We start from the raw sequence: 24607 nt of genomic DNA on the forward strand, positions 1-24607 counted from the left end.
TTTCAGTCCAGTCATTGCTGATGCTCTGCAGGACTACCATGACAGTGCAGCGAAATTACTCCGTCGTGTAGCTTCATAGAACACTTTTTCCACTGGATCGTATGCCAGAGGGCAATTGGGCTACGTTCTATCGGTGCCGCAGGACAAGTAAGATCGATCAGTTCAGCCTGAATACCCATCTCGAGAATGCAAGCGCAAACTACGATGCGAGCATGGTTAAGCTAATGCAGTCTGACCTAGCCACAGACTGCTCGTTACAAGGCACAAGAGATTATCTGCGTCATTTTCTTCAGCGTACTTCACACCCGGCGACTCGACACTGTTTCCAGTGCTGCTATCCAACTTTTCACTACGCTTTGTGAAAGTAACATCTTTTATCACCGACCTACCCGATTATTGAGAGGAAACATTCTCCTCGCTGCTGCTGTTGAGCGACGAGTTTTTCTTACGACTTAGCGAACGTTAGCGAACCGATCGCGTCCTGTTTGTCACCAAGTAGACGGAAGTGATCGAAGAGGTGATATTCTTCACCGCCCGTTCACACGGCATCGTAGCGTAGCGATTTTGACACTCCATCGTAGTGTCAACTATTTTTTATGGCCGTGGCTAAGGCCTCTCGACCAACATTTACACTACGATGGAGTGTCAAAATCGCTACGCTACGATGCCGTGTGGACGCTGCCTCACCACCGCATCTTACACCGTATCCTCCTGCTCCTTGATCACCATTGCCTCCTCAGACATGAACGATTTCGGTCCATGCTTACCGCCACCGTCGTGTACGTGTACGCATCAGATCGTCGCCAGCACCATTGATCACCGACGATTCACCTTCACGTTTGACCACCTCATCCATGTCGATCAAAATATTCCCCTACTTTTGCTCCCTCGCGCCTCCGTGGACGCGGTTTTCCATCCGATTTTTGTTCAACAATCGAGCAATCGACTCCTGCCAGCCAATCTGTTTCGCGATCATCTGCGGAGCTTTCGGTTTGGTAAAAGTGTTGATCATCAACCGTCGCGCATTTTCAAGCTTCAGTGACAGTTTGGCCAGATTGGTGTGATAAATCAAACAGAGTGCCCCGGCGTATCCCATCTCGGTGTCGGACCCAAGGACGAGATCCCGCAAACCCAAAAGAACGTGCGGCTCCAGCTCGAACGGCAGCGTGAAGGAAAACAACCCCGATTAAAGGTTGTGGCACTCAAGTGATGGATCGTAGAATCGCAGGACAGCATTTTTTTGTTCGAATTTCGCTTCGTGTTTAGCATCGGTAATGAACTTGATCAGCTTCCTCGGCGCCAAAGTGTCATCAACCTCGTGCTTCGTTGTGGTGGTAAGGGTGAGCTCAAATGAAATCCAAAACGAGAAAAATAGGAAAATGAATAAGCTTGTCCCCTAAATCTTACGAACCTTTTCAATGTTAAACTCTTTTCGGATGTAACACTTCACGTTTGTCAACAGTGACTCCAGTACCATTTTGGTATCCTGCGGCGGAAGTGTCGTACCTATCGCGAAATTCTCCTGTACCACGTCCAACATCTACTGACGTGACGCCGACAATACTTCCGACCGTCCTTGATAATCGTACTGATGTATTGTATGTGCCCAGAATTTCACCCAGATATGCACCGAACTAACGATGGCGATCACATCGTTCATCAGCACATTCTCCTTGTTTGTTGCGAGTTTGTAGAGAATTCCCGAAGCCACCAAGTTCGTTGTGCGAAGTTCTACTTCTCAAAAAACCCTATATCGAATATGAAGTTCAAGAGATGGAACATTTTAAACAAAACTTCCTTCAACGGTTGTGATTTATTCACTCCCGCCGTGTCAACAAGTTTTGATACAAACCTCTGGTTTGTTGACGTTTTTTCATTCAACACCTACATTCGACCGACGTTGATGATGATGCTAAATATGTTTCCGGAAAAAGGCTTCTCTTACCTCTTTTCTTGTTATTCCGTGAAAACATGTGTGATTAATAAAGATTATCATCTTTTATTTACGCTGAACAAGTCCGCACGATGCACAGTCACATTACCAAATGAAAACACCAATGACAGCTCAAAACTGATGCACAGCAAGCTTAGAAAAATGTTCAAGAAGAAAACATTCATCAGTCCGTGTATGTACACGGCGATACGAAATTCCGCACCCATACATTCAAACATCGGTGGGATTTAGGGCAATTTCACTGCATTTTTCAAAAATAACCGTCAATTTTGTCACCTGGGTGACACGTACGTGTCATTTGTGGCCGTTAGATCTCTTTTCGGAATTGAAAACAATCTAAAGTTAACGTTTAGATAACGGAAACAAAAAGATTCAACAAAATCAAATTTAAAACAATACTAGACAAATTACGATCAAAGTTTTCACGACATCTAACATACCAAGATCTTGTTTCTTTCGCATAGCAAAAATGCAAAACAAGGATCATGAAAACATCGTTGTTCTAATACATTTATATAAAACATCGATGAACATTTCGGTATATACACAAAACTTGGGACGCATACAGAAAACAATTACTACATAATAGAATCGATATGCATGTGCATTGTGAACTAGTTAATGTTGACGTTCGATATAATTATACAATGTCTATCTTTCGATTTTCGAGCTGACCGGGTTTTAGCCGCATGTGACTTTTAGTTATTTTATATAATTTGAAAACCAACAATGCACGCAATGAGCTACTCGACTGCCCGAGGAAACCAGTTCCACAGGCGACCTTCCCGCAAATCAGAAGAAAAACTGGTCCTAATCTATTGCCTTGCGGTACAGATTGAGCGTAGCATCCACCTTTCACGATATTTTTTTAAAATTTGTGTCATTTAGAATATATTGCTCCTAAACGAATATACAATCTGATTACATGAGATACGTGTCCGTTAGTTAGTCAACCAGCTCGACTATTATCCACTAAATAAATAAACTTTAAAAGATCAAACAAGTTGATTAGCAGTTACCATGAATACCAGTTAATTGTTAAAGCAAATGATAAAAGACGAACTGGCTGCAACATGAATATATGAGACTTGTTAAACCACCTTAATTTATCCTATGCACGTATAGTGTAAATTGAATAATAACAACATTGGGTTTCCCCTAGCAATACTTCACGATGTTTCTTCTAGAAATAATACTTTTTCACTAATTGTGTGAATAAATCAAATCTTTAAACTTTGCTCCGGATTCCTACACAATAAATAAAATAGTTTCTATGCATCGCTGTAACAATTATGCTAAAGTATATATGTATCTACTATTCCGCAGTCTAGGCAATCTATTGATTCCAGCAATGTTTGCATAGTGTCGGATGAGTTGAAACCTTTTTCTGCTTCAGATTTAAGATTCCATTGTCCTGTGCTTGGCGACCACACTTGAAACAATATACTCTCCCACATTGCCGGCAGGTATTCATTTTGTCGGGAGTTGTGAGCAAACCCTGACATACAGCACAGAACCGATCCATGCTAGAATCATCGTTTGATGTGCCAAGAAAACCACCGACTATGCGAACACTGTTTGAGAATGACGGTTCAGCTACGGACCACGTGAATATGCGACCCCTGGCATCACCTATTGTAGAGTTAAATACAAAATTGAAATATAATCGCAGAAAACATCATTTTTATACTCAGAAAGAACAGCAAAGAATACGAAAGACCCTAGACATTAGCCGTGGGCATTATAAGAGCATTATATATTGTCGATACTTATAATAAGTAGAACTTTATACTTACCGACATATAAACTACGGTGATCTTTGGATATGGCTAGCGCCGTAATACTTGCTGGTTCACTATTATCTTTCCGATCGTACGCCGTATGCATTGTCAATTCTACTCTAAAGATCAGTTTTCGAACCCATTGAACTTCAACTATAAAAAGAAAAAAGCAAAAGTAAGTAACGAACCATGAAAAGTTATGTAATGTAAGAGACGTAATAATTTGACCTACGTTTTGCCGATTGTAGATTATTGTCTTTGGTGTCGTCGCTGGGTCTTAAAACACCGGTCTCCTGTGCCGTAGCACCTTCCGCGGGCACATTTCCTTTACTTTCCTCGGCACCTGTGCCTTTAACAAATTCCATAGACCACATCTGAACAATAAAACATTCAACCGTTATATCAACAGTTAAATACCAAAAAGTAATGTTGTAAAATACCGTACCCTTACTACACCATCAGTAGACCCGGTTATAATCACGTTATTTGTGTCCCATTCCCGAATGCTCGAGAAAGTAGCACAAAGGATTTGCTGCATTCGATCTGAGCTACCCATGCTGGTGTTGACGACAGCCATTTGAAGTCCATTGATAGACCATATGTGCAGCCAGGTGCCCGAGCACGTTGCGATGTCTCCCTAAAAAGCATGGCAAATAAAAAAAAAGTTAATAAATACAAATTTTGATGAGTTAAAATGTGAAAAATTAACGTTTGAAACAACGAAATATTACCGTTAGCTCATTGATGCTAACCGCAGCTACTGCACCTGCATGACCAACCAGCTTACGAACGTACGTTAGGCGTGATAGATCCCAAATGATTGCGCTTCGATCTCGGGAACCACTCAGGATTATATTATATGCGCTACTTGACGTCAGCGCTGTGACGGTGTCGGTATGACCGAACAGGGTCTGTTTGAGCATAATCTTCTTTGCCTTCGTGTCGACACTGTGCACCGATAGCACAGAGCTGGTGCCTGCGAGGATCAACAGCTTTGCACTAGGACAGGTACAGGATAGGATCTCACCACAATGATCGATGTTTTCACAGACGTAATTTGCCCGATCAGAATCGTAGGTACCGACTCGTATCGAGTGGTCGGCGTAACCCCATGCGATGTAGCGATTGTACGCATTCGGAACAAGAATTTTGTTCTGCTCCACGGCCAGTATGTTTTTTTCGTGCTGTATTATTTGTCCTACCGGCCCTTTTACTTCTGGAAATGGAAAATGTCTGGTAAATAAGAGTTGTTCAGTGTGCAAGTAGTGCAAACATCACCCTAACCTTTCACGGGTTGCGGACTGGGTTTAAGGTTGTTAAGATGGTAAAAGAAAAACTTTTCGCTACTTATCGTTGGAGCATTTCCAAGCGGTGATAGTGGTGGAATCAGTGGGCTTACATCGACCAGTTTACTGAACTGCTTTGTTGATACCATACGCTTTGCAGGGTGTGCTTTGCGGAACAATTGCTTTGGAATCTGACCAAAGTTGTTGATAAACCCGATGGCAGCACTTTTCTGTAGAGGATCTTGAATACTGAAAAGAAACGAAACAATTGTCAGACATGAAAATGAAACCCCAAGTCAAACTAATTAATTGATTAAAGTTACTTACTTGTAGATGTCCACATTGCCTTCGTAGAAAAGATGATGGAAAACATTCACAGCTTCAATAGCGGCTTGTCCTTGTTGTTTATAACCGAAAATAAGGTCGATCCACTGCATGCATAAAGTTAAATTATTTTAAAAAATACCACACTAAGTGAAGAACATAAGGATATTTTCTTACCAAATGCAAATTACGGCTCACAAAGTCACATTCCAGTGCTTCTCGATGCATGCGGATAAATTCCCGCGGATCATTTTTCGCCCACGGTGGCAGTACTACATCATTCAGTACTTCCCCATTCTGCTTTGTGCCCAAATCGAAGCGATTCGAATTTTCCAAAAATTCCGGAAGATAGAAAAACTCCGGTATGAGCTCCTTCACATCGGCCATGTTCTGTCGCGATGCCGAATACCATGCTTCCTTTACACTGTGAAAAAGCCGATCGGCCAAGTCAAAGTGACCGCCCTGTAGGCGAAGAAAGTTCTGCGTGAACGGTTCCAACCGCACCAAGTACGAGCAGACAATCATGGCCGAGCTGTAGTGCGTGCCGTAGTGATACGGCGGTGTGTCCCCTTGGGGATCGTCCCAGTCTTCATAGCGCTTCTGAAACTGCTTCAGACGCTCCTGCGTCTGTGCACCCATCGGTTTGGAGAGGTCTCGAAAGTTTCCCGGATCGTTCAGATCCAACGTGTCGCAGTCATAGTTTGCCAAAATCCACGGAAATACGGGGTACTGCATGAGATCGTTGTACGAGCGACCGGCCAGCGAGTTTAGGTGCATCAGATATTGAAAATTGGATATTTCCCCGCGCTGTACAGACAACATTCCGCATTAAATATTGAATGCTACATTTGATAAGCTAATGCTTACTTACCACCCAACGCTGTGTAACCGATGTTTCGCCGATCAGATTACTCAAGAGGCCAGCGTTTTGTTCCACACTGGCGGCCCTTTTTTGTCCTGCCACCGATTGCTGTGCATTATCGGCTATGTGCGTTGCAATGGATATTAGTTTTTGGAATACTTTATTTCGCACTTTCTGCGGGAAGCTCAGCAGGTAGTTCTGACCGTTGCCGCAAAATACCTCTAACGCGATCGGTTGCAGTAGATAACGTCGCTTGTGTATTTCACGAATATCGTCATAAAATATCTTCGAACATTGTCGTATGCTACGAGACCTGAAAAACACATTGCACAATATCTCTGAATAAGTATACTTATAAGAAACTCTTGATTAAAAATATACGTAAATGTACTACAATGAATAAAATGCCAGTTCAAATAAAGGAGTCGGTAGGTAGCATGAACATTTGTGAATAAAATTTAAAAATACATTACATTTGGCTGTTTCCAGTAGTTGTGCTCGGTATAATTGGTTCAAAGTTTTCCGCCGGCAACGAGTCAATGTCGTGAATTTCTCGATTACGCAGCAACGTAAATCCATCGACAATGTAGCAACATTCCCTACCAAATAGGAGAAGACCCTCGAACGTGTCCAATCCTTGTATACGTGCGGAACGAAATATATGCGATACCTATTGATGAAAGAAAAGATAAAAAAAGATAGAATAAATAACACCTTCTCCAATGTATATGAAGAGTGTACGCTTACCTTTTCTTTTTCCTCGAGTAAACGTAACAACACCTGATTATCCGGCAAAGAAGAAGATAAATCTTCCTCGTTTTCCAAGCAGTCACCTTGCATTCCGTTCTCAGCGCTGGAATTTCATTATTTTAAATTATAGGTTAACGATTAAGTGTATCCATACAACATTCAAACTACATTGCCGTCTTACCGATGCGATTTGGAAAAGTTCGACTTTTTGGTGGCCGCATCCGTTTTCGTTTGCCCCGCCGTAATGAAGGCCGCCAGTTCCTGTTCAAATTGCTCCGGAAACATATTGCGATACTGTTGAACGAACTTGCTGTTTTTGCCACTGTCGTGGCTGATGGCCACACGACATTTCAGCTGTCGCTGGCTTTGATGATCGCAACCGGCAGCCACGTCCAGCTCCGGCCGTGGTGGATAGTGCACGTAGAACAGCTCATTCTTAAGCATCTTCTTACGCATACGGTAAGGACCTTCCGTGCTGTCCAGCGTCCACTTGGTAAAGTCTGCACAGCACTCCGGACCCCAGATGGCCCGTTCACGTATCAGTTCCGCCTCGGACTGGAGCCAATCTTGATAGACGTAGCGTTTCGTGTGCGCACTGCTGTTACCATGCTGTTCCAGTCGAAATTCCCAATAATCCCGAACGAGGGTCAGTTTAGCGGTAGTTATTTGGCGGATGTCGGCCCCCCGGAATTCCTCCGCATGCACGCGCCGTTTTCCGGACTCTTTTTTCAACTTTGAACGACTGGTTAAACGTGTTAAGCCACCGGTAACCTTTTGTATTTTAGATTGAATATTATTATGTACCTCCCAGGGCGTACGGTTGGCTGACCGACGTTCCGCATCTAGAAATGCTAGCCAATGCTTTAGTGATATCTCGGCTACCTGTGCTTGGGTTCGATCCATATCGGGTGCACGAGCGTTTCTTACGGGCTGTGAGAGCGTTACTTTGAATATTTCTTCAATGACCGGCTTCTTGCACACATACAGCTCTTCCCAAACTCTAAACGAAGCCATTACCAATTCCGACGACAGGGACAATGATGAGGTAGACGCGTCATGGGCCACCTTATGTGTGGCGATTTGTTTTTCACTATCATTGCCCAGAAAGGAATCAACATGCCAAGTCGTGGTTCGGGCAGCAGCCTGGGCCGATGGTGAATGCAACACGATGCGATCACCACCGCTTTCGGGCCCATCGGAACTGTGCAACTGAAGTAAGCAGTACGTGAGACACCCAATAAAGTCGGGATCATGATTACCGGCACCGAACACGAGCAGTCGATTAGTCATCAGCTTCTGCAGCACCTCCACCAACATTGCATCCCCACCGGGACGTGGTGGATGGGCCAACAGATACAGTATACACCGATTCAGCGAACGGTACAACGGTTCTAAGGAGCTAGCACAGGTAATACTACCCCCACTGCTACCAATTCCTCCACCGGATCCTAACTGGCCAGCACGACGTTTAGCCTGTTGTATCAAGTGTATACAGTAATCAAACACTTCCCGTCCATCTAGGTACAACATCTTTTGCCAGAGTTTGTCGACAATTCGCGCCGTTACATAGAACACGTTCGAGGCAAGGTGCTGTTGTCCACCCGGTGCGGCGTTGTTAACGCTGGAATTAGCAGCCGAAGAAGGTGACCTCAGCATTATGTTAATCGACACGAGGTGTGCCATTAACAGGGAAACAAAATCGGTTAGAAAATGCTTCCGTTGGCGATCGTCTACAATGCTTCCAATTAAAAAGAACTCTAAAACGGCATCAATCACTGGCGCCGTTTTGCCGGTGTAGCAAAGCGACAGTGAGTCCACCACCAGCTTCAATAGGAAGTCCAGAATTTGTGCCGTAATTGGGTAGGGGAAATTTTTTTCACATATTTCATCGTTGCCAAATCGGTTCGCTAGCGTGATAAGGTGCTGCTGATCATCTTCTGTCACTGGAGAGCCCAGGGGAGGTGTTACATCAAAGCTATCCAATTCTTTTAACACCGGAGAAACTGACTGGCCGGTTGCGGCTAACGGTGTCGATGCAGCTGATAAAGATCCGGCTGAATCTTTTACAAATGACGCCGCAGGAGGAAAGAGAACTGATATGAGCGCTACAATCACCTCGCCGCTCATCGCTATAGGGGCGAAATCGGGCAAATGTTTATAAAATGCCACAAGCAACCGCACAACGTCGGATGGACGGGAGTGTAACCACTGATCTGATCCAACGGCCAAAGTCCCATCGTCGGTTGCCTTTTGGCTATGTACAATCTTTCTCACCAAGCTTAAAATTATACAAACCGCTTCGGTGCAGAAGGTTATTTTTTCTGAACCTTGCTTTGTTGGTAGCACACTCGAACCGGGTGATGTCCACAAGAATCCCCAGATGTCTTCGAGACTTTTATTCTCCGAGGGAATTATCGACGACTTCACCGGATACCCTATGATTAGGGCAACGAGTAGGGGATACACTTCAGGCACCTCGATTCGATGCAATAAAAGCCATTCCAGGTAAGGAAATCCCATCAGCACCTGATGCTTGTTTGAGGTACTGCCATCTGAGCTGCCCATCGGATTGCTACCACCCGAACCACCGCCACTAGCGATTTGTGGCAGTGCTGATGACAATAAAATTGCATTACGCGATTGCATAACCACTTCGGTGTTTTTTAAATAGCCTTCTTCAGCCGACCCACCGCTTCCCTCGCGGAAACGAGGAAGAATGCTCTCCCGGGCCAACATTATCACAAGCAGCCGCATAGCCCAAAGCATTGTCGAGTGATTCAGATGCGGTTGCATGAACATCAGTATCCAATCTAGCCCTAGGATTCGCGATATATCATCGCACAGGCGCCAGTTAATGGCATTGTTAGCGCCAAAGTGTAAATGGTGGAGAATGCTGAGGCATCGGTTGCGTAACTGCACCTGTCGATCTTGAACGTTTTCTTCCGAAGCCGACTGGTCAACCTGACAAAAATAAAAATAAGAGAGATTGAGCAAATTGAATAGTATAATCACAAAAACACTAGCTACCGACCGTTGGTGTAAGACTTGTGATGTATTGTCCGAAAAGGAGAACATCGTTTGATCGCGGCTGGTATCCGAGTAAAGTATGCGCCAGAGCAAATAACGCTTTCCGAGCGCTATCGTCAGTAATTTCATCAATGATAAATAACAATTTTGCCAAGCACTGTAAGAAAGTAAATAACGCCATGATTAGTTTTAAGTTAAGATGATAAAAATAATTGTACAAAGGGTATGTTAACGCAAAATATTCTTGCTTGTTATAGCCTCTTTTGAACGGTAGCAACTATCATGCTGCGTGTGGATATATTTAGAAAAAAATAGGCTTAGATAGATTATTTTCCTTGATATCAACAAAAAATAAAAACGGGTTAGAAATCGTCAAGATGTCGATAAAAGATCACGATCGGTTAGCAGTCTTAATGAATCTTTTGGCGAGATTCATTCATATGAATCTTTCACCTAAGATTCATTCAGATGGATTCATGAATCTTTGCGGATTCGAATCTTCAAAGCATAATGAATCTTTCGAAACCCTAATGAATCTTTCATGGATCTGTCATGAATCTCCTTGATTCTTTCATTGGCCTGGGTCATGCGACCAAAAGAAAGGAAGTCCCTCTACCCAATTTTTCAGCAATTGATGATTTTTTGGGATTCATGAATCTACAAAACAAAAAGAACTATTCCGATTCATGAATCTGAATCTGAATTATAAAACTCTACTAAAAACCTTAGCTTTAAATTATTTTATGAACTCCATGACCAACTTACGGCTAATGAATAAAGCTGAAAACTTCGGCGTCAATTGAAGCATCCTTGTCCGATTGTCTTTTTCTCTAATGAAAAACCATTATTCAAGATGAAAAAGTGAATCGAAGAAATGATAGATGACTCGCACCAAATTGTAGCCAAGTTCCTATTGTCATCTCTACCATGGTTCCGATCCATGAGATGGTGCAACAGGTAGTCTCCAGTGAGGCCGATTCCCCCTCATTTCTTTGAACAGGTACTAAAAGTAACAGCCGATGTTTACTTGAAGTTTCAGCAAGATATTGTTGTTCCATGGGAGAAAAAGGATGCTTCTGGCCATCATTTTAACTTCCAACAAGAAAACTCAAAATTAGCAAGAGAAAACTTAGCTTGCGAAACATCGTCATGCGCCCTATAATTAACGCTTACTGTTGAACAATTCTTGAGATTAAAATAGCAGTTTAAAACTCTCATTAGCTTGGAAACGAATGGAACATTTCCAATTTCCATGATAATTAAAAATTACAAGTGTTGCTGCACCAACGATGTGTTCGAGGATAAAACACAACAAAACGGCCAATTTGAACTCAAACGGCTCAGAACCATAAAACTTAAGAAACGCTGCACCAAAAGGAAGACGAAAAGGTCGATAGGCAAAGTCCCACCTTAAATTGTAACATTTCGGTATCCAGTACGATCGTTTGTCCAAATAAAGAACTTTCCGAGAAGGACACGACGTACCGGAATCGAGATGCCCAAATCAACATACACCAAGCGCATGGGTCGATCGCGCATTTGTTTAGGACAAACCGAACGCGTGGCATAGGGAACAGCGATTACGCAATGTACCAACGGAATAAATATGTAGATCGGCGCTGTAAACAAACCCACATGTAAACTCCCGTTACCGATCGCGATCCTGATCCCCAATAAACATAGAAAACGGACAAGGGACATGACGCAACGATAACGGGATGTTCAGGCAATGCGTTGCATCATAAAGTGGATAGGAAGAAAAACCCAACATAAGGATCACCAATCCTTCTCGCCACCTGCCACACATATACATTTAAAACCTTGTATTGTATAAGCACAAATACCATGAAGAAATTCTGGTATATAAACGGAATCAATTTTGAAATAAATTTAGTGTTAAATCAAACTCCGACTAGAGTAACCTCGTTGGTTTTTTATCGCACTTACTGCCATATCCGAAAGCTTGAAGCACCCAGTCTCCCTTTCCAAAGCATAGGCCTCCACCACACGCAGAGGCAACTAGCTAGAAAGTAATAGAGTCCAGGGACTTTGACAATTAGCCGGCAGAAATATAACTTCCCGTTACACACCGCTAACCAAGCTAGGAGGTCTTCCTTCGCGGGACCTACTTGGTTAGAAGTGAGTTAACAACAAGAGATACAAGGCGCCTAGCAGTTTGCGTGAAAAACCCTATCATTTCAAAGGGGCTTTAGTATACATGGCATTAAAACCAAACAAGATTACTTACCTGCAGATCCTGCATGATTCGAATATTGGCGAACTTTTCGTTCGACTCGGTGCCCAGCTCCAAAAGATGCTCTAACAAAGAGCGGATTAAATCATTCGAACCGTCCAGCCAGATGTCGAAATCACATAGTAAATCCTTTTGATAAAAGAAACCAGCATTCATTAGTATTTCTTTTCCAGTATAGCATATTAAATGCTATATATTAAAGATTTTCAAAATACCTGGAACGCTGTTATATTCGGTATCGTAGAGGTCTCATAGCCACTGTGCACTGTACCAACCAAATTGAACGTTAGATGCAATATGTGAGAATTGAGAAGTGCCTTTTTCCGTTTGTACAACATCCCCAGCGTCTGATAGTACCGACGACGGTTCATTTCTCGACGTGCCGATTTATTGGTGCGCAGGATGCAGGTCAGCGCTTTGACAGCCGCGTAAAGACTCTCGATATCATGCGACATGGCAACCAGCCCGAGCAGCACGCTGCAACCACCGACCGTGTTCATCGTCATCGATACGGGGAAGGGATTAAAGTGCCGTATGCCTAGGTAACCGACCAGTACGCCACCAAGGGTGCGTGACGGTCCGGTCAAATGACCGGAAGAATTGTGCAGCAACACGATGGGTGTTGCGTTTTCGTGCGAGCTCATACCGAGCTGCTTTCCGATTGCCTTTGCGTCTGTGCGATTGTAAACTTTGCGAATCTTCGATAGGGTCATATGCGAGAAGGCCTTTGGGTTAACACCGAACATTAGCCGCTCCTCTTGGACCAGTGGGCTAATTTCTTCGTTGTCCTCCAAACGTACATCCTGATATGAGCCAACATAGTGTGGACCAAGAACGTATACACGAGCAACTGAAGCGGCATCAAAAGTCTAAAAATAGGTAACAGTTAAAGGAGGTAGAGTTAATACAAGTACGCTCCCTTTGCCAATGGCATACGAAAACCCTACATCGTCGATAAGATGACAAGCTCCTTGCTTCCAGTTGAGTTTGGAATATATTCTCCATATAGGTGGGGTCCCGATAAATGCATGCACGCAGCTAGACATTGTGCGAGTTGTAGATGCCGTGCTGATAGGTTGTATTTTTTGGGTATGGACATGGCGCCCATCTAGATAGATTGACAGTAGACACGATTTCAGGGTAACTTTTGCGATTGTTACTGCCACATGATGCCACTGACTCTCCTGCAGGAACGTTGGACACCATACACGCGACAGATATTCGTCTTTGTACACATTGCAGAACGCTAAAAAGAAAAAAGAACAAAACATTAAAATTAATTAATAACAATTACAAAATATCCTCATATTATTCCATACCTTGAGTGAACGGAAATTCTTGCGTTGCTACCGATAAGGTTTTATCACTAGGTAGAATGAGTACGCTAAACACCACCGACGCATCTTCAATCGTTCCGTCATCCGAGCGGACAATGTGCAACAGCCTGATGGGATGGCTATCTAGTTGCGGAGGGTGCGGGAACCTGTCCACACAAAACCACGTGCTAAACGTTAGCCCACTATTGGAGGGAAATACTCTATCGCCCGTTCCTATTCCACCACCAGTGGCTACATCTTGTTGGTGGCCACTAGTATTACCGCTTGAACTACTTCCACCACCGCCACCATGCTGTCCCGAGCCGTATCCGACCCCGAAACCGAGTGCAGCCCCTGCTCCGCCAGCGCCAGCTCCACCGTCCATGCTCGCTAGCCCCATGCCGACTGATCCATGCAGATGGTGATGAGCGGTAGAATTGTGTAGATGTGGATTCGATTGGTTGGGTGCGATGTTTGGAAAGAAAAGACACGCAAACCCTTCTGTCGACATGTCCATTTCGATAAACGGTGGCTGCGTGAAAGAACCGTGTGCTCGGAAGTCACGTGGAGTGGTGATTGATACCAACGTTTTCACGCGAGTCAACGGTACTGTGGGTGATTGCATCGATTCGCTGGTCTTTTCATCGTCCTTTGTGCACATGTCGATGTTTAGGTTCAATCGAAGAAACGTGCGCAATTCCTTCGGCATCAGCGCTTGTACCGCGAGACGCTCGAAGATGTACTGCAACGACGTGTGCAGCGGATGACGTTCGTCCACCAGAGCTACCTTGCAGATGCGCAAGAGACACTCATTTAATCCGCCATCGCACATGATTTGTTGATTGCGCTCGCTACGAACAAATGACTTAATAACCTCGGAGAGAAAATATTGCAGCGCGATCGCCCTAGTAGTTGACGATTTCCAGATGGTCGTGTCAGCCTCTGACGAAAGTTGCTCCTCCTTGACGGAAGGGAGCAATTTTAGCATGCAAACAATCACGCTTGGATGTACTATGACGTTATCGATTACGTTCAACGCTGTTGGTGTCAGCACGGAAGAAGACTGTTAGGAAAAAAAAACAATTTTATTTATTACGACTCGTTTTTAACAAAACTGTGTACAACATGGAACAGAAATTATCCCTTTAAACAACGATTGAACATTCGCTTAAACCATTATGAGATTTTAATTTTATATTATACACTTTAAAAATCTTACATGTGTCTCATTGATGATTGCGGCAGAAGAGGCAGTTGAAGAATCAGAGTTATTGTCTGCGTTTGTTTTGTTGTGCGTATAGTGCAAGGTGTCGACCATCTGAGGTCTATCAAATCCATCCAGAACTATATCATACAACGATCGATATATTATGCAGATAGCAACCAATGAACGGGGCATATCAACAATTAAGTGATGTTTGTCACTGTGATTATACGATAAGAATTAGAAAAACATATCAATCAGTTATGAGCACATATTCCAATTTCGTTGATTTACAGTACACATGTTCGGACTATTTTTTTACAACATTTCAATTACATTAATCGCATTTGGCGTTGGTAGGAAAAATTATAACATAAAACACTCCTTGTTATCCGTACATGCGATAAGATTTGAAAGATGCAACTGGTTGATGAATGTAGAAAACTACAATCTTACCTGAAGAGATCATTCCTAATATCTGCTTTAAACACTTTCGAATACGTTTCTACCAAATTATGATCAACCGCCCAGGTATCGGGCCCATCGCCAGTGGTAACTGTATTCCCAGTACCCCGTTCGTAGGAATTAATGTACTCATTTTTAGAGAAGCATCCCAAATCCTGTATGGCCTGGTAGAAGAGTGTATTCGCTATCTGTAAATATATGTCCATAAAAGAGAATATCTGTTTTAAAACTATATTTTAAGAGACAATTTTGCTCAATGACATTGAGAGGGCCCGTGGATCCTACGCTCAAGCGCTACAAGCGGCCCCTGACGCCATATCAGAGACCCTGCTAAACCAATTTAGCATCTTAGAACAGGATCTAGAGAACGACGTCCCTACCTCGCTCCCCCGGGCAGGTAATAACAGGAAACATTTAAGCTTTGCGGTACGATACAAGCTAGCGAAAAAAAAAGTAATTTCAAAGAAGAAGGTAGCACAGAAGAAGCAAAACAAACCCCCAAAGCCAGTAGCTTCCAGACCTGCGCCAGCTCAATAGGCAGAAACTCGCACTCCCCGATCCACACCTAGTCAGACCACCCCACCGGCTGCACCTAGCACCTCAGCGTATACCGGCAAACCTGGCTCCTCTGCTAGAGAGCCTAACTCGTGCGCCAATATCCCTCCCCCATCCCTTTCTGACATCCTTCAGTCGTTGCTGGACCCTCTCAACCTCCCTCCTCCCCTGTCGAGTCTGGTAGCCTGCGCGTTGCCCTTCATACGAGGTGTGTTACATCGATGGCCGACACAATGGCCATGCATTAGCAAGATTGTTCGGACCGATGTTTGATACGTCAAACATTGTCCAATGGAATTGCAGGAGCCTTCTGGGGAAGATAGACCTCTTCAAGGCCCTGCTGAATGAACACCAGGTTGATGCATTCGCACTTTGCGAGACATGGCTAACCCCGGAGACTACACTCAGATTCCCAGGATACAACATTATTAGTCAGGACCGAGACTCACGGGGAGGAGGAGTACTGATAGGAATAAAATCAAACCAGTCTTTTTCCCGAATCCACTTTACAAACAGTGGAACAATAGAGGCAGTAGCCGTTAGAACTAGGATAGGAGAGCAAGACATTGTTATTGCCTCGGTCTATGTCCCGCCGTTTTCTACAGTTAGCCGAACCAGACTGGAATTAATAGGAAGGGAGCTACTTAATCTGTCAAGACTCCTCCCCCCACCGTTTCTCATATTAGGGGATTTCAACTCACATAGCTATGATTGGGGGGGAAATAGGGATGACGCCCTGTCTCACATCATTAGAGACTTTGTAGATAACATGGGATTGACAATTCTAAACACTGGAGAAGCGACTAAAATTCAAACACCCATGTTTAGTCCAAGCGCTCTAGACCTCTCGTTGTGCACGTCAACTTTGCAGCAAAACATCAAATGGAAGGTAATAGCCGACCCACTGGACAGCGATCATCTGCCTATCCTTGTTACACTCTCGAAACAAAGTGGAACCACGGCAAGAGGTGTTTTTAAAGGTGACCTTACCCTAAATATTGACTGGGGAAAATATGCAGAGCTTGTTACCGCTTGGCTCACCCGAGAATCTGATCATACGTCGTCTTTGGAGGAATTCTCAAACTTTGCGGTAGGTGTATACGAGTGTGCCCTTAAGGCACAAAAAGGTCACACACATATCCCGAAAGCCTTCAAGAGGACGCCTAATCCCTGGTGGGATAGGGACTGCCAAGCGGCTAGCATAGCAAAACGCAAAGCCTACAAATACTACTGCAACACTGGCTCCAGATCTCTATATGAGAACTATAAAGGTCTGGAGAAAAAGTGTAAAAATCTGAGTAAGGCTAAAAAAAAGGGACACTGGCGAAGCTACGTGAATTCCCTTAATCCTGCAACAGCTCTCCGCTCGCTATGGAGGAAGGCTAAAAGGATGAGGGGGCACTGCCCGGGCAACGAAAGTGAACGCTTCACTGCGGACTGGCTGAAACCGTTTGCTCACCGGATTTGTCCAGACTTCGTCCCTGAGCAGTGCTTCAAACAGTTGGAGACTGAAGGAGACCCATCACTGGATAAATCATTCACAATGGTGGAGTTCTCCTTAGCCCTGCTCTCGAGCAAAGATTCCGCCCCAGGATTAGACAATATAAAAATAAAGCTTATCCAACAGCTCCCGGCCCTAGCCAAGAAACGGTTACTATGCATATTAAATAATCTTTTCACGCTAAACATCGTTCCCCCCTCCTGGCGCGAAGTGAGAGTAGTGGCCAGTTTGAAAAATGGTAAACCTCCCTCAGAGCATACTTCGTATCGGCCCATTGCAATGCTGTCATGCTTACGCAAATTATTAGAACGAATGATTCTATTCCGCCTGGAGGGATGGCTGGAAGCAAATAACCTTCTATCCAACACCCAGTTCGGCTTCCGGAAAGGCAAAAGCCCCCAAGACTGTCTGGCTCTTCTCACCACAGAGATCGAGATAGCCCACTGCAAGAAGAAGAACATGACGTCAGTTTTTTTAGACATTCAAGGAGCATTCGATTCAGTATCGCCACATAAGCTCTGCAAGAAGTTGCAACTCGCAGGAATTGGTCCCAGAATGAACAACTTTCTGTTCAACCTGCTCGCTGAGAAAACGATGCTGTTCGACAATGGGCATCATCGGGAGAGAAGGGTAAGCTTCTTCGGTCTACCACAAGGCTCATGCCTAAGTCCTATCCTTTATAACTTCTATGTGAACGGCATTGACGCCTGCCTTGAACCGAGTTGTACCCTGAGGCAGTTCGCAGACGATGTAGTACTCTCAGTTGCTTGTAGGGACCCCGCCGAAGCAAAAACATTCCTACAAGCTACGATCAATAAGCTGGAAAATTGGTCTAACGACATGGGAATAAGGTTCTCCCTAGAAAAAACTGAACAAATAACTTTCTGTTTCTTCAGCAACACGGCGGGAAATAAACAAAAAGGCCTATACGAACCTGAAATTAATTTGTTTCTCCAGGGGAAACAGATTAAAAAAGTTGACACAGTGAAATATCTGGGAATTTGGTTCGACAGAAAACTCAAGTGGAGCAAACATGTGGCAGAACAATCACGAAAATGCTCTCGCCGTATTAACTTCCTCCGCACAATAACAGGCTTCTGGTGGGGGTCTCACCCTACGGACGTACTGCGACTCTATAAGACTACGGTTCTCTCGGTATTGGAGTACGGCAGCTTTTGTTTCCACTGGGCAGCAAAGGCTCCTTTGCTGGTACTAGAGCGAATCCAATATCGATGCCTGCGAATTGCCTTAGGGTGCATGAAGTCAACGCACAACATGTCACTAGAAGTTATGGCCGGTGTAATGCCTCTTAGACTGCGCCTGAAACAACTAGCACTACGGTACATCATTCGGGCCTCAAACTCGAATCCGCAAGTGATAAAGAATTTTGAAATGCTGCAAGCATTAGGGTGCAGCAGCAGAATTATGCAAATTTATCAGGACTACTTGTCTTTACATATTATTGCTGACAAAGTCCCGAGATTTAACCTTGCTGCGCTTCCAGGCAAGTTGGATAAAATTCTAAAGATTGACACATCCTTCAAAAAGGAGCTAAACTCCATCTCCAAGGAAGGGCGAGAGACGACAGTCCCTGCCATCTTTAGGAAAAAGTTTGGCCATATAAAGCCGGAGAAACAGTTTTATACGGACGGATCTGCTTCCGCCGAGGGCACAGGTTTCGGTTGCTTTAACACCATCGCGGAAACGTTCCATAAGTTAGAACAACCATGTAGTATCTACGTTGCAGAACTTACAGCTATCTTTTGTGCGCTAGCTTTGATAGACACCCGGCCCCCAGGGGAGTTCTTTATATTTACGGACAGCTTGAGCGCTGTTCAAGCCCTCCAAAATGTGAATGTGGTTAATAGCAAAGATTTTTTTGTTATTAAAATATTAGAACTGCTATGTGCTCTTTTTGATAAAGCCTTCCGAATCTCGCTCGTGTGGGTTCCCGCTCACTGCGGAATCCCTGGGAATGAAAAGGCTGATGCCTTGGCAAAAAAAGGGGTGTCTTCGGGCGCCTTATATGACCGTATTATTCCTCCACACGAATTCCTCCGATACCCAGAGCAGCTCTGCCTGTCCCACTGGCAGAAGTTATGGGAGGCGGATGAATTTGGCCGCTTCCTCTTCTCGATCACTCCTCAAGTATCACTACGACCCTGGTTTAATGGACTGACGGTGAACCGTGCGTTCATCCGAATGATGTGCAGGTTGCGCTCGAACCACTTTGCGTTAGGGGCGCACCTACATCGGATAGATCTGGCTCAGACGAAGTTATGTAGCTGTGGCTCTGGATTCCACGACGCGGATCACCTTCTGTGGTCCTGTGTGGATTACGGAGCCGCACGACCGGCTTTGATCGACGCAGTAGAGGCGTTGGGCAAAACACCGGCCGTCCCGATACGTGACATCCTAGCGGAGAACGATATGCAGTACCTCAAAGTAATTTTCCATTTTGCTCGGAACAACGGACTCACACTTTAATTCCCACTCCCTCTCCCTTTCCATCCCCCTCTCTTTTCAGTTCACGTTTCCCCTTTCCCCATTCTGTCCCTTCCATCTTTACGTACCCTCTCCCACTCCTATGAACCTCCTGATGCGTCCTTGTTAAAGCACCTAGCTCGTCCGACCAAAATAGACCCAAATCACATCAACAAGCAAGAGTTGGAAGCAGAAGATCCCTGTCAAGGACGGTTCCGGACAGCGTGATTTCCCACATCGAGCGCCCTGATAGCCTCGACGTGACCCAAATAGGATAAGGAGATATCAGTTCTCTAGGATATAGTATATAATTTAATATGTACAATACGGCCCGCACCGTGAAAATAGAAATAAAAAAAAAAAAAAATTTTGCTCAATGACAATTACCTCGTTTTGAAAATATTTAGCATTTGCTGGTTCGAATCGCATAGCCGCATTTAGCGTTTGACATACAACACGAAACAATCTTATGTGATCTTTGCTTGATGGGTAGTTAGATTGTCGATCGTTAAATTGGCCTCTCAGCATGTCTAGCACATTCACAACGTACACAAATCCTCCGACCTGCCGATAAAACAAAAAATTTGTAATACTAAACGATGTGTTTTAAACATAGCAAACGCATTCACGGTAAAATTGATTGACAACAGTACCTTCCGAAAAAACGATCTCGTACGGTGACTTTCTTTAAGACAATCAATCAATGCGTATAAAACATGAATACGCATGGAAATGCTGGTTGTCAGTGGCTCTGTGGTTGTGTTGATAGATTTAAGTAAGTGTAGCATATCATCTTCTCCTCCAGCAGTTGAAACGAGCTCCTTTACAATTTCTAAAAACGAAAAAGTTTTAATTCATGGTATACAAAAATGGCAGTGTAAAGAGGAGAAATTGGACTACATTATTCCGGAAAAGTGGTATAAAGCCAGCTTTTCGAAATATACAAAATTGAATCAGCTTTTGTGTGTGACATTTAGAATGACTGTTAAAATAAGATAGAAACTTACTTAAAACAACGCTGTTGCAATGGTCGAACTTGATCATTTCATATATGCACTTGCTTCCACCGCTGTTTTTGAAAACGGATGTATTATTGCTATTGCCACTGAGCAAAAGCACAATCGCTTCCATTACGAGACGCCCCAGCATTTCTTGTGGATCGGTTTCCGGTGGATTATCTACACATAAACAAAAATAAACATTTGTAAACTCTAAGCTGTGCTGGAAATCCAATATTTCATATCGTTCGAACGAATGAAGAAGGTGTGGTATCTTAGGTTGCTAATTCTGTAATATTCTGAGAATCAGCACAAAGGTAAGCACTAGAAGAAAAGTAAGAATTGTGATATCCTGTAACATTTTTTTAATGAGACGTGTACATTTGAATCTACATTTTAAATAGAATTTATTTTTTATAACATTAAAAAATGAAACCCTCAACCTTGTTTAACCAGTTTCATCAACGTGTAAAACAAAAATAATGTTTGTTAATTTGTAATCTATCATTAGTACAAATTGCACTATATTAAGCAATTATTTTTTTAAATTTTAATCAAACATCAAGGATAATAATTGCTAAATTATCACTATTGCGATAATCAAATTATTGTTGAAATATGAGGGACATAAATTTCAAAGATCACCTACGATCTCCATGGAGTCCACGAGGTAGATATTGGATTCAAGCGTCACATCTTTATTATTACGATAGCGCTAGATGACTTAAATCGTTTCAATGAGTTTTACATTACGCTATTCAACGTAAGATTTTTTTTATTACCTCGAATGAATTACGAAAACAACCACATACCTTTAACAATATCTCGGGCGACATCTGCATTTATCGATTCTCGTGTCGTATTTTTTTCCAAAAACTCTTTGTAACGCTTCATGCAGGTGGTGAAAACTTCCAAGATTCCGACTTCTCTGTACACATCGTTAAAAATATTGTTGTGACTAAATAAAAAATTAAATACTGTTAGTTTGGTTGAACTGTTGATTTGCTCGATTTGCTAACCTTACCTTAAAAGATGCAAAAAAGTCCGAGTGCACGTAATGCTGGTATCTATTGCTTGATTCGTTTTCAACAGTACCGAAAGCGCTATCAACTCCTTGCGGGGTATGAAATTGAGTTGAAAAACTATGAATTCAATCAGTTCGAAAAATTTTAATTGCACCGTTGACTGCTTTTGGTGTATCTTTTCTGCAAACAGGCACAGCGTATTTTGGGACTCCAAAATAAAGTAATTGGCATCGTCATTACGGTAGACCACCATGATTGCGTCCAAGATCGTGCAGCAGAGCGATGCATTTGTCGAGCGAAGAAATACTGTTTGCAAGACTTGGAAGGCGTATATATTACGCACACACGTGCCTTTCGATGTTACGTGAGGCATTCTGAATCCTTGTAACTGCAATTGTGCTTTCTTATTGTCCGGAAGGGGATGTAACGGAGGTGCCTGCGAGTAGCCACAGCTGCACCAAGAAACGATCATGGGTATGAGCTTACGGAAAGATTCCTCAGCCACGGATCCCCCGTGTTCCGCGTCAGGGGTGAGAAGCTTCTTATCTTGATCTATCCTGCAAAGCAAAAGAAAAGATGAATTAATATCATCTACATAATTTTTACACGTACACACACACACTTTCATCAAAAACGTACTTGAGAAAGAAGTCTACTAGAAACAAGTATCCCTGACACTGCTTGAAGTCGTCTAATAAAACTTGAGACAGGCGCGATGATTGACGGAGGAATCCAAAAATCGCCAATAACATTTCAACCGTATCTAGCGGTTTGAAACTGATTGTTCGCTGCATATTGTCCAAGCACAATGCCATGCATCCTTTTGCTGTGGGCAAAACGACAATAATGGGCGATATTACATTCTAGAAAATAGTCTTACTTCAAAATATTACCATGCACATATTCTATCACATTTTCGTTTAAGCCATGACGAGCTATGGTGCATAGAACCTCGCGAGCTAGTGAACGCCACTGGGTGTTGCATGGAGCGTATTGCGCCGTCACGGTAGAGAACAATAAGGTTAAGTCGTCCATTCTTATCAACTCTTCCGCTGCTAGAGGGTGTGCGCAAAGTTTCAACAAAATCTATGAATAAGAAAGAATGAAACGTACCATAAAACGTTACCTGAGGGAATCGGTTATCAGTCCCTTTTTTTGCGTTACACTAACCTGGGAAAATGCATTATATAATAATACCCGCCGATCCAAACCAATACTGTTCGAAATATTGTCTGATAAAATGTCTTTGTTTGCCTCTGGAAGATCGAGAAACAAATAAATGCAACGGATCAACGTGGAAGGAAGCGTTGCGTTAATCATTATCTGAAACGAATTGGGACGCATCGTTTGTAAATTTGAAAATTTTAAGTCCATCCAACAATCGTCAAATACTGGCTACATACCTCATGCAATGAACTGTCGTGATTCGTGGTAGCCATTAAGCTGATAGCCGTTAGAAGAATCCAACCGTTCCCTGGCTCGTCATTACCATGCACATCGTGGAGTTCCAAAAAACATGCTATAGTCTTTGAGGCGGTTTCTGTGCTTTGGTTAGATGCTCTGTAAAACATTCGTTTTAACAACTAAATACACGCATTATGTGCTATCCATAACTAACCTGCGCTTTATTTCTCTGGCTAGCAGACGACTAACGTGATAACAGAAGGCAGATTGACTATCCCAGGACACTAGGGGTGCGGTATGTCCTCCACTTGGGCTTACCTCGTCGTACCGTTGCAAGTGGCTAAATACGTTACAGTATAGTGGTAACATTTGATACAATCTTCTATCCCTATCTGTATCTCCCATAGTTGGTTTGAGATTGATAAACTCGTCAAACAATTTGCATAAGTGCAACAGTGTTAAATTGGTTTCATCGTTGATCTCCCCATCGCTTGGACTCCCACTCAGGTTGGAATGTTTTTCGCCACAACTTGAATTTTGTAATGTTTGATACGCCTGGGATGGGGCTTTTTTAGCTATTTGCCGCTGATTACTCATTTTTCTAGAATGTTGTTACGACTTTCAGTAGACCAGAGCAATTATATGTTAGTTTCTCAGCGATCATCGGACATTAGACTAAGGAATGTATGTGCTATTCCAACAACTTTCCATAATGTACAATAGTGATACTAATAAGAATAGTATATTTCACCAAGAATATTGCTAAACACTCGTTATTACATTTCACTAACACGTCAATACACTTTAAGTGGTATCAAAACGAAGAGCTACATAGAACACTAGAACTTTAATTTGTGTCATTTATGATTATAATTACTCTTAATACATGACCGATTAGCACTTTAGATGCAGAGAAAAGAAAATGTTCGTTATATTCATCACTTGAGCTTATATAAACAATTTAACTAATCACCAGAAGCAGGTCACCAATAACCCTAAACTAGAGTGAATTTTGTAAACCAGTATCGATTTTTCTCTGTTTACAAGATCTTTCGTGTACTCTTTGATTTTTGTCAATTCGATTGTTTTTCTTGTTTCTCTTTTCTCCAAGTTCCCCTACTTTATCCATTTCTTCTGACATGTTTTGACATTTGGATATTTCCCGGCTGACAGAAATTCAAATTGTTTGCTGCTGTTATGTAGTTCCAGCAAGAGTTCCAGCAATCTACCAGCAAGTCAATACTCGACGTGCACAGATTTTCAGAACCTCTGTGAAACTCATTATGAAAGTTTCAATATGAACTAATGGTTGTTATCACCTTGATATGAAAGTAAAAGACCAACATGTTTTCATCTTTAAATCAAATAAAACGTGATACGACCAGATGGTTGCTTTTGAGTTAAACCAGCAAATAAA

At 43.0% G+C, this 24607-nt stretch overlaps 1 protein-coding gene across 1 annotated transcript; it reads right to left on the reverse strand.

The window, feature by feature from the left end:
- Positions 1-2456: 2456 nt before the first annotated feature.
- Positions 2457-23894, reverse strand: LOC131264433 (WD repeat and FYVE domain-containing protein 3). Its single transcript, XM_058266736.1, has 29 exons — positions 23405-23894; positions 23190-23346; positions 22957-23109; positions 22680-22872; positions 22426-22612; positions 21786-22343; positions 21574-21719; positions 20771-20941; positions 20417-20595; positions 20151-20327; positions 15215-15411; positions 14774-14978; positions 13558-14617; positions 13186-13484; positions 12454-13107; positions 12233-12367; positions 9989-10141; positions 7139-9918; positions 6955-7060; positions 6681-6877; positions 6217-6520; positions 5523-6152; positions 5349-5452; positions 5020-5270; positions 4467-4951; positions 4181-4372; positions 3968-4109; positions 3751-3888; positions 2457-3586 (listed from the first exon to the last, which is right to left on the reverse strand). The coding sequence occupies exons 1-29, from the start codon at positions 23785-23787 to the stop codon at positions 3291-3293; spliced, it is 10632 nt and encodes a 3543-aa protein (XP_058122719.1). The 5' UTR covers positions 23788-23894; the 3' UTR covers positions 2457-3290.
- Between the last annotated feature and the right edge of the window lie 713 nt (positions 23895-24607).

Source organism: Anopheles coustani, chromosome 2 (assembly GCF_943734705.1).
Source record: "Anopheles coustani chromosome 2, idAnoCousDA_361_x.2, whole genome shotgun sequence".
In the NCBI taxonomy this organism is placed as follows: domain Eukaryota; kingdom Metazoa; phylum Arthropoda; class Insecta; order Diptera; family Culicidae; genus Anopheles; species Anopheles coustani.

What these genes read in the sequence shown, in the direction of transcription:
- LOC131264433 (XM_058266736.1), bottom strand. Translation starts at nt 23,787, where the DNA reads ATGAGTAATCAGCGGCAAATAGCTAAAAAAGCCCCATCCCAGGCGTAT. An exon ending in CGAATATAACAGCGTTCCAG is followed by an intron (nt 12,368 to 12,453) that starts GTATTTTGAAAA and finishes TTTTATCAAAAG; the next exon opens with GATTTACTATGTGATTTCGA. An exon ending in GAATCATGCAGGATCTGCAG is followed by an intron (nt 10,142 to 12,232) that starts GTAAGTAATCTT and finishes ACTTTCTTACAG; the next exon opens with TGCTTGGCAAAATTGTTATT.